At 41.6% G+C, this 10,441-nt stretch overlaps 1 protein-coding gene across 2 annotated transcripts; it reads right to left on the bottom strand.

Annotated features, from left to right (window-relative positions):
- Positions 1-731: 731 nt before the first annotated feature.
- LOC100870968 (uncharacterized) lies at positions 732-8,540 on the bottom strand. 2 transcript variants are annotated; one of them, XM_031920426.2, is made up of 13 exons: positions 7,006-8,540; positions 6,631-6,819; positions 6,255-6,490; positions 5,919-6,130; positions 5,626-5,702; positions 5,273-5,469; positions 5,025-5,185; positions 4,493-4,661; positions 4,180-4,373; positions 3,972-4,101; positions 3,599-3,788; positions 3,365-3,507; positions 732-3,299 (listed from the first exon to the last, which is right to left on the bottom strand). In XM_031920426.2, the coding sequence occupies exons 1-13, from the start codon at positions 8,228-8,230 to the stop codon at positions 1,245-1,247; spliced, it is 5,178 nt and encodes a 1,725-aa protein (XP_031776286.2). In that variant the 5' UTR covers positions 8,231-8,540; the 3' UTR covers positions 732-1,244. The 2 variants fall into 2 exon arrangements, with proteins under 2 accessions (XP_031776286.2, XP_086769639.1); XM_086913513.1 differs by having other exon boundaries at positions 6,631-6,816.
- Positions 8,541-10,441: the final 1,901 nt, after the last annotated feature.

Raw genomic sequence — 10,441 nt, 5'->3', positions numbered from 1 at the left:
CATCGCTGATCCCGTGTGACAGGCGTAAACGGGCCAAGCCACGCCGATCGAGCTTGCGATGCAATGAAAAGCACTGTAAGCGGCCATCTCCTGCGGTCGCTTCCTATGCTGAACGGAAGTAATCCCTACGGCGCTATAAACGCGCGTGTACATCACCCGCCCTTGGATAACGTCCACAACGAGAATCAGCTTGCGAACAAACGGCGGCCATTATGTGCTCGTATGAGCTCTTTACGAGGCCTCCTGTCGTAAAGTAACGACGAGGGAGGGCAATCTTTTCGTTTTACTCTGATTTCATTGCGTTCGGTGATATTCTTTCTTTAGTGAACCAAGTTCTTAGTAGATCGTAAGTTATATGCAAACGAGTATAAGAGTCGATGAAAATTGCTTGGATGATAGGTGACGTAAGAAGACTTTCTTTGAAATTTATTGAGTCGTATTTGTCCTATAATCCAGATGCTGTTTGGATATTAATTATGCTATTTGCTAAACTTTGCTTTTCTTATTTTATCATTTCCGAAAAAAAGATCGAAATTCAAATCGTATGGAGTCGAAATTCTTTGGAATTTCGTTTGTATTTTATCGAACGTAAGAAAGAACAGAATTAATAAAAGAGAATTGTGCGTGATTAAAATTAAGAATTTCAAAACAATATAAATTCACTATGAATATATATATATTGAAATAAAATTTGATTAATTGTGATATTTTCAAAAGAAAACTTCGTTACATGAAGTTTCCATTTCTTCAGAATCATTTTATTATCAATATTTTTACAATGAACACGTCTCGTCAAATTTCAACAACATAATTAAGTATAACGGGATATGGATAATGAACTTTTGTTCAACGAAAAATAGTTTTTTACTTTGGTCTTGTCATTCATCCTTCAACATCCTTTAAAATTTCAACAACTAGAGAACTATAGAGCGGATACAAATCGTTTCTTTTTTTTAATACACGTAAAGATAATACACAGATTGTAAAAGTATCTTATAAATCGACTCGCTCGATACATACTTCTCACAAAGGAACAGCGATTCGAATCGTCGAATCACCAACTTTTCGAAGATTCGCATTCTTCCTTTCAAAATCCGCCATCAACCTTTCTCTCCCATTCGTCGAAAAATTCGTCCATTCTTCTCTGGAGGAGTCCAACCAATAACTTCCCCACGAATAATTTACCTCGTTATAGTTACGTTTATTATCTTTTTTCTTGCTTCGATGGATTTCACTCAAATCCATCAAGTCTCTTCCCTCTCCCAGATCCATTCAGTCTCCTCCAATTTACTCCTCGGACTTGTTTTATAAACTTGCTCGTCCTCGGATGGCCAATTAGACCTCGAGGAGTCCTCCTCGACGTCCGATGATCTCAGGCCAAATTTGTTGCTCTCGAAACTCTTGCTCCTCTCCGTCGACGAAGATTCCGCTCCCTCCGATCTCGAACTCCTCGTCGTGTACTCCTCCGTGTCGCTACTTCTACTGTGCGTCAATTCCGAGTCATCGTCGGGGAACGCGCCTGTATCCTCGTACTGCTCCCCGCCGCCTTCCTTTTTAACCTCCTCTCTCGACGGGGGATCCTCTCCGTCTCTCGATTTCGCCGTCTCCGTTTTAGATTGTTGTTCTTTCGGCTCTTTGATCGTATACGCGGCGGAACCATCCTCCTCGGAACGAGATTTCTGCATCTGCCAAGCCTTCTTGAAGGGATGTTCCCGCTCTTGCTGAACGAGCTTCGGTCTCTCCACCACGAGATATTCCGGATCTTCCTCGCTGGCCTGGCTCCTTATGATCGACTCGCGTTTGTACAGACCCGTGGAGGAAGATCTGGCCAATCCTTCCCCGCTGTCTTGCCTCACAACGTTCCATCCGGATTCCGTCAGATCAGAGTCATCCCGGGACAGCTTCGAGAGATCCTGCAAAGACTTCTTTCTACTGTCCTTCGTCAGCACGAAGTTATAACCCGCAACGTCGCTGTCCTCCTCCACGGAAGTCACCTCGCTGCTGCTCGCGTAAGACGCCCTCATCCCCCCCTCCCCCTCCCTCGGTGGCGGCGCTTGCTCCCGATACTCCCTCCGCCGGGACGTGTACGCGACATCCTCCTCCTCGTCGGCCTCCTCGCTCCGCTCTTGGGACGAGCCGAGGTGGGCGGCGGCGTGCGATCCAACGCTCACCGTCCACGAGTCCATATTATCGTCCGAGCTAGGCTCCTTCAGCAGGGCTATCTTACCCTCCGCCGAGGATCTCCTTCTCGGGGAGCTTAAATCTTCCTCGTCCTCGAAACGATCCCGGATCGCGTGCTTCTCCATAAATTGTTTCCTCCGTATCCTCAACTCGCTCTCCCAATCCTCCTCGTCGCTTATCCTCGGCTCCACGGCCGGATGGAGCCTTTTTTCAATTTTCCTCTGTTGCGAGGACACCAGCTCGTCCTCGTTCTCCGACGAGCGAGCTCTCCCGTATCTCGAGAGTGGCGGTCTTGTTTGTCTTTGGAGCGCAGCCTCGCGCTCCTCCGATTTTCTCGAGAGCCTTTTAGAGTCCGGGCCCCTGGAGGATGAACGTTCCTTGCCGACCAACTCCCAAGAACGATAATCGTCCGATTCCGTAATCACGGATCTCCCTCTGGACCGAGATCTCCTGTACCTCCTTCGATCCTCCTCTTCTTCCTCCTCCTCCTCTTCCTCCTCTTCCTCCTCCTCCTCGTCGCTGCCCCGTGTTGACAATCTCTTAGCGTCGAAACTTCTCGAGAGCGAACGCCTGCCTCGCTTAACAGCTTCTTCCCGCTCCTGTTGCATTCTGGAAAGAGTCGAGGCGTCGTTTCCTTGCTCCCGATAATCCCTTTGAACGCTTCTGCTCCTCTTCCCTTGCTCCCTGCTGTCGCTTGACCACCTTTTGCTCGTTGCCCTGCCTCCTACGATCTCGGCCTCCGCCTCCGAGGTTGGCTCGCGGCTGATGAACGATCTCCTTCGGCCGATCGACGCCTTCAAAATCGGCATGTGCACTTGTTCCTCGTCCTCCACGTTCTCGTTGTACCTTCTATTGCCGCCGTCCACTATGTCTCGTTGCCAATCCCAACCGGTCGACGCCACCTCGTCCTCCTCGAACGCTTTCCTCTCCCGCGTCCTCGCCTCTTCCGTTCTCTCGAGCTTCACCGTTTTCGCCGATCCTTCCTCGGTAGGCACGCTCACTCTCAGGATGTCCGTGCTCTCCATCAACACGTTTTTGATCTCTTGCATCGGAAGATCGAAGAGCAGAGTGAGAACGATCGATATGGATATCGTTGCACCCGCCTCCAACGGATCTAACTGTTAATCGAGATTGTTAATATATTGTATGTTGGTTGAATATTTGGTTTGGTAGAAGTACGTACGAATCTATAAAAATGGAATTCGTTGGAGTATCTCGCGGTTCCAACGTTGTAGAAAAATACTATGAATTGCGTCAAGTATACGGCGTACGATATCCTGCTGAAGATTATTAGCCAGTGATGCGAGAGGAATCGGTTTATTATACCTGTAGAGAATTAAAAATGTGTCGTTGAGTCGAGATTCTACATTTAAAGGTGTTATATTTGATGAAAGTTGGGGGAAAAAAGAAGGCAAACCTCCATGATTCGTGTAGCACGCAAACACGATCCAAGATAAAGCCAAAGCTGACACAACTGGGCTGATCACGATGTAATTAGTTGCTTCTACAACATCGTAAACGTAGTCCCTTCTGGCCAACTGCCAGGGTGATCCTAACGACCACGATGCCAAGGCCATTGCGATCAACCATCCCAAGATCACTAACACCTGAAATTAGTGCATCAAGTTTGCTGATCTGGTCGTGATCTTGGTTGGATTATGGAACGAAAAGTCACGACAATGTACGCTGCGTACAAGAAAAATCATCATATTCGAGAAAACCGAAGTTTATTTGAATAGTCATCTAAATTGAACAATATTCTATAAAAATAATGATTTCCGTGATGATACCTTGGGTATCCTTACTTCTTGCCCGGTGTAACGTAATAGCACACCAAGCGTCACACCAAACAAATATGGCGTGATTCTGTATATAGGTACTATGTAAACTAAATTGACAGTCTTATAAATGTGTTTCAATCTAAAACGAAAGAATTAAATTATTTTTTTTTTTTTAAGTATAAATTAAAAAAAATTAAAAAATATCGTATATACTTACGACATTCCGTGGAAAACAACGATAGAAAGATAGTTACTCATCGTTGTTATGTAACGGAGCGTGGCTGATAATAAAATGAAGAAAAATATTACGAGAATCCCAATGATGGGCTTGCATTGCAAAAAGAATACCAACATGGGTGCTAATAACGATAATTGCACGTCCAAAGCCAAATGATGGGTGTGAGTTGCGCACTATCGGTGAAGAAGATAAAAAAATTGAATTGTATAATAATATATATGAAAAAAGTTGACAATTTTTCTTCATTCAAGTTTTAAATAATTCGTGATAATTAAAAAGGGATTAGAATTACCTCTTCTTCGAAGGGTAAGAAATTTTGTATGTACAACAAATTCATCCACGCGCTGCTCTTGCAAAGATCTGCATTTCCTAATATAATGTCGTTCCATTGTGGTCCCGATCCGGTATGCTCCATTATAAATGCGTACCAAAACACCACTACGAGTAACATTGGGGTGAGTCTGAACAACAACAAGTAACAACGAATAGTAAATCAATATTTTTCCAAATAACGGCAATATGAGCAATAAATGTTCCCTATAAATAAATAAAAATGAAAAATGCTATTACGAATTTAGTTTCAAATTCATATTATTTTATACTTTTATATTACATTTTGAAAAAGTAGAAAAAAAATATTGATTTTTTATCAATAATTAATCGAACGAAAATTCAGTTTACACAGTTTAAAGTTTTCTGCAATTTTTCGTTGTGCATCGTATTCGAAATCATTCTCATCCTTTATTCAAGAGATTACTAAACAAAATGGCTATCTAAAAACTCGTTTAATAGTAAAACTGTCGATTAATCGATAATCAACTTACCTGATGTATCTGGCAATAAAACGGCAAAACCAGCGAATCTCACCTCGTGTTATAAACTCGTGTGCCATGTTGAAAGACGTTAAGGTACCGCTAAGTAATAAAAACGTGTCCGTGTAAAGAAGTCCACCCCTTAGAATGGTAGTTAGAGGATTGTTCGTTATCTATTTCAATATATCAATATTTTATGAAAGATCAAAAAAGTGAACGAAAATTAATCGATTTTTTTTTTATAATTTTTTCATAATTACCTCGGTGAACTCGATTCGATTAGAAAATGGTAGCATCGAGATTGTTATAACTTGATGGGAGATGTAAAGCATAATCGTGATGAGCGATCTGATCCCATGAATGCATGGGATCCCACCTTTGCCCGATTCCTTCTTGAATAAAGATCTGAGCGTTCTCCGTAAGGAAAAAGACATTATTATTCTCTCCGAATAATTTCCTGCAGAGAACCGTGAAGAAAATCAATCGTAACATCCCGTTTCAAACATTCTATATTAATTTCTTTCTCTTTGAATGAAAATGCGTAGAAGCAAAGCTAAATCTTCGTAAGCGCGTCAACTTGCAGAAAAATATATAGAATGTTATGAGAATCTACCTTTTCCTTCCGATACCACCAAATAATCCCTCACGGTCGCTACAATGGCGAGACACACGACCATTGCGTAGAAATATCTGTAAAAGACGAAATAGAAAAAGAAAAAAAGAAATTAGAATAAAAAGAAAATTATATCGGTATTTATATCGTTCCTTCGATATAATCTTCGATTAACAATCTTTTTTTTTTTTCTCTCTCTCTAAGAAAGATTAAAACGAGTCGAAAGCGAATGTTTCTTTTTTTATCATATTATCTCAATTTGAATATTGAAAGTCGTAGATACGGATACATACAAAACACAGATCGTCTCTTTTGAATAGCTTCGTGATTTTTGTTTGACATAGCACATTTTAGGATCGACATCTACTATAAATTGAATTCCTACAGTAGAATTATAGCCGTTCAACGCCTGTTCAACGATGCTTTGGGCGTCCTCCGCGGTGCACGCTGCCGGAAGACACAATGCCCACTTCACGGTCTGGAATCTTGGAATAAAATAACCACTCTGAAAAGTTGAACGTTCGTTACGATACAAGATTCTCAAAAAAGTTTGATCGTTCATCGTTACATTACGGCCGGATACCAGTCTTAGTAATAATAATTAAATTTTCAATTAAAAATGTACTTACATCGTGCATGCTCGCTCTGATAGCGGCACGTGCTTGCATCATATTGACAGGAAGCTTCATGCCTGGATGAGACGGAGACAAATCTATGTACGCCAAGCAATATTTGCCTTGGACTTTTATCGTATTTTCATCTAATTTCACGTGCGCCATTACACCCAAACACTCGTCAAAGTCTCCAAATTGATTTGTATTTCCTCGCAATAGACCCGATGGAATTTTTGCGCTCGAGTCTAGCACTGATTCGTTACAATAATATGATAATACAAAATTATCATTGTGTGAAAATCGTCTTCGTTCAATCATAATTTTTGAAATTTTAGAATTTTCGAATTTAATGTGAATGAAATTTCGCAATGTGATAAAAATGTCGACTTACTTTGCAACGTCCATAACTTGTGGCCCCTTAACTGTCGTAGGAAAATTTTGATATGCTGCTGACACTCGAAATTTTCAATGGCTGTGAAATTTGGCACGAAGGTCGGCACGCGTAATATCGCATCGTTCAATCGAGCCAAAGCGAAAGCAGCATTCACGTGCGTTTTCGTTTTTACTTTCGTTTCATCTTCTATAAACAATATCATAGCCCTTTCATTCTGTACAACAAAAATTAAGAGAAAGAGAGAGAGAGAGAGAGAGAGAGAGAGAAACAACCGATAATTTTTTTCCTCGTCTTCTTAGATAATATAATAATGCATAAATTCTGAAAATCAAAACAGCCAAAAATGAATATTCAATCTTTCACGATACTCACTGTCGGATCGTTTGATTTTTGAGACTTTAATTTGAGCAGATTCAGGACTCGTTGTTTCTTCCTTTTTCGACGGTTCTCGCGTCTTCGACACTTCCGGTTTCACCGGAATTTTCGCTTTTTCCGCCGGTTTCATCTTCAATTTGGACGATTCTAATTCAGGTTTCGTTATCTTAACGGGCTCGATCTTCTTCGTGGCTTCAACCGGTTTCGACAATCCCTCGGCCAACTTTTTCTCATCCGTCTTCATCGTTTCGATCTTACTTCTCGCAATTTCCTCTGGTTTCCTCTCTAATTTTGGTTGCTTAATCGCATCGGTTTTTGGTTTTATCACGTTATCAACTTTTGACTTTTCATCGTGTGTAACTTCCACCGATTTAATCTTATCTTTGTCCGCGTATCTAACTTTTTCTAGTTTTTTCGGTGGAGGAGTAGGAACTACTTCTTTTGATTCTTCCTCTTCGTCTTCGTCTTCATCCTCGTCTTCCTCTTCGTCTTCCTCTTCATCATCATCGTCATCTTCGTCCTTTTCATCTTCATCTTTATCTACCTTGCCTAGCTTCTTAGATCTAATTATCGATCCTTCCTCTGGACTAGCTTCCTTCTTTAAATTCATCTTCCCGCTTTCCTCCTCTTCATCCTCTTCATCCTCCACACCGCTATCCACAATTCTCCTCTTCACCGTTACTCTGCTTACTTTTCCCCGAGAATCCTCCGCATCTTTCTCCTTTTCCTCTTCCCCCTCGTCGTAATCCTCCTCGCCATCATCCTCGTCTCCCCTTTCATCATCGTCGTCCTCGCTCGACGCGATCTCCTCCACAGTCTCCACCTCCACAATCGCCTCCTCTTCGTCCTCATCCTCTACGCTCCGCGACGCCCTGGCATCCTTCATCCCCCCCGCGAGCCCAGTCCTTTCGTGTTTCACGCGCGCCCCCTCCAACCCTCCCCCCTGGTCGAGCGACGACACAAGCTCGGCAGGTGGTTTCCGAGCGATGCTGGCGCGAGTCTGTTGTGCCGTGATGTCGTGCCTCTTGGTCAACGTGATCCTCTTCTCCTGGCATCTACCGGAGGCAGAGGCGCAAGCAGCGCGATGCGGCTGCTCCGCCGATGATGTGAAGGCCGTCGTTTGCCCCATCGTGTGATCGCGTATGCGGAAGGCATAGCAGGTGTAGAGGAAGAGCACAAGAGCCAACAAACCGACGCACTTGGCCGAAAGGGCGACAGCCATATCACCGCAACGTTTCGTATCGTGTTCGTGTCCACCACCACCACCGCCACCACCACTACCACCACCGCGATGATGAATATATGATGTATTATCCGCGCGAGGAAAAAGAAAAAGGAGGATATATCTCGAAAAATATGTATGTATTTCTTTGACGTTACGCTCGAGATCCTCTCTCTTCTTCCTCCTCCTCCTCCCTCGACGAGAGTTTCTTCTCCGCCACGAAGAACAGGTAAGCCGGACAGCTTCTCCGGATACTATCGTATCATCCGCCTCCAACAATGTACCAACCAACGTCCCGGGCTACCGACATCCACCAGCGGCCTTCGTGAAAATTAGAACGCATGGCATCGTCCCAACCAGCTAGAAGTTTTATTTAGCATCAACATCTCGGAAGCTTTCGGCTTGCCGCTCGTTCGTGAGCACGCAGGCGCCTTCCACGGAATCGCCGCGCCATGTGGTCCCCCACGTTTCCGCCAAAGGATTGCGCAATGCTTCCTCCACGACCGTTCACTGCCCAACTTCTCCTCCTCCTCCTTATCAACGACGGATCAAGCGTTCTCAGACCCTGAGCATTTTTAGAAAGATTTTCAGAACAAGATTTCCTTGGGAGTTTTTCTCTATAGAGGAGGAATTTTCAATCGAGTATATTTATAAATTGTTGATATTTAACGAAGTAATCAACAAATGTTTTTTTTTTTTTGTTTTTCTAATAAAAGTATGTTGATTAATTTTTGATAGGTTCGAAGATAAATCGTAAATGCTAGAGATTGTAAAATTTTGTGTTTTGTAAAAAATTTTAGAAAATTTCTAAAGTGGTGCCCCCTTCTCTCTCGATGGCTTAAGCACACGCTTGTTTTACTCGTTGGGTAATCCAGCATTGCGAGCCACGCCACTCCATGAACTCCATCAAGTTTGTAATATCGTGATATTGGAAAGTATCTGTTTTATTAGCTAGGTGAGACGATACAGTTTCTTAATCGATTCATTTGACGAAATCGAATGACGATAATGATGATCGAATCGGTGATTTTATTGTGCATGATTTTATTCTGCATAAATTTTCTTTTTTTCTTTTTTCTTTTTTTTCATCTTTCATTTCGAAAATAATTATAAAGCATCAGGATTGTCTCTCATTGTCACTCATAGTTTTAAATATAACTTGTTATAATATGTTTGAATAGGAGATTACATTTATATGATTTACATCTCGTACGTTATACGCGTCTTTGATACGATGCATCATGGACAGAAGGCTTTAACAAAATAAACCAAGTGGAGAAACGAGGCGAATGCGGCCCGGAGCAGCCAATTAAGCGTCCCTAGTTCAATCTAGTTTTCTCGACCGATTGCCCAGCTTTTCGGATAGAGTTCGAAAATAATGCCCGCTTGCTCGCCCACGACACCACTTGCCTCCGCGAAGGTTGTCGCGATTTTCTTCTGGCATCGAGTCTCGTTGAATTAGCTCGACGCTGCGCCGTCTGGTATGCAACTCTTGGGAATCGTCCAGATACCGAGAAAATCTGATATTTCGATCGAGATCGAGAGATGTTTGATTTATTAGTCATTTTTCCGGGAAGAAGGAATCAGAGGATTTATATTTCAACGGGTTTTTCGAGAACAGTTTTTTCTGCTTTGTATATTTTTTTTTTTTTTTTTTTGATTTGTAGAATTTTTTGATCGAAACCGTTTTTGGCTCACGCCAAATTCGAGAAAATCTATGGTAGCTTTCATCAAAATTAAATTTGAAAATTTATATATTAACAAATATATTTGGATAACATCTATTTAGATATAAAATTATTCTTTTACTTGATTATTAAATTCTTTAATTGTGGAAAGACATTTTATAGTATTCCATTTATTATAAGTAAAATTTTTTCAACTATTCAATCTTAAAATTTTTCAATTTTCAACTGTACGTACCAGTTCTATAAGAATCCTATATAAAAAATAAACTGCACAAACTAATTTCTTTTCCTTTTTTTTCTTTTCATGAGAAAAACATTGCAATTAAAAAATTTTAATTATATTTTACTTAAACGATAATAAAAAAATTAATCAAAAAGAAAATTGCATAAGATGATCGGTAAAATTGGAAACGATACTGAAATGTTATACCGAAGCCCTCTATTAGGTCTATCCTGTACCATAGGTGTGAATTTTCTAGTGTAAGATAGAGAAGGAGAAGAAATAATGAGAAAAGGATAGAGA

This window comes from Apis florea, unplaced genomic scaffold (genome assembly GCF_048593485.1).
Source record: "Apis florea isolate Af1SG1 unplaced genomic scaffold, ASM4859348v1 contig_3496_pilon, whole genome shotgun sequence".
Lineage (NCBI taxonomy): Eukaryota > Metazoa > Arthropoda > Insecta > Hymenoptera > Apidae > Apis > Apis florea.
Note: the sequence above shows the minus strand (reverse complement) of the source record. Positions and strands in the feature narration are given on the sequence as shown.

Bases quoted from the DNA above. Each gene is read 5' to 3' on its own strand.
- LOC100870968 (XM_031920426.2), bottom strand. From the start codon at position 8,230: ATGGCTGTCGCCCTTTCGGCCAAGTGCGTCGGTTTGTTGGCTCTTGTG. The intron at 6,131-6,254 runs GTAAGTACATTT...TCAACTTTTCAG, and splicing joins TCAGAGCGAGCATGCACGAT to AGTGGTTATTTTATTCCAAG. The intron at 5,703-5,918 runs GTATGTATCCGT...CGTCTTTTACAG, and splicing joins AAAGAGACGATCTGTGTTTT to ATATTTCTACGCAATGGTCG.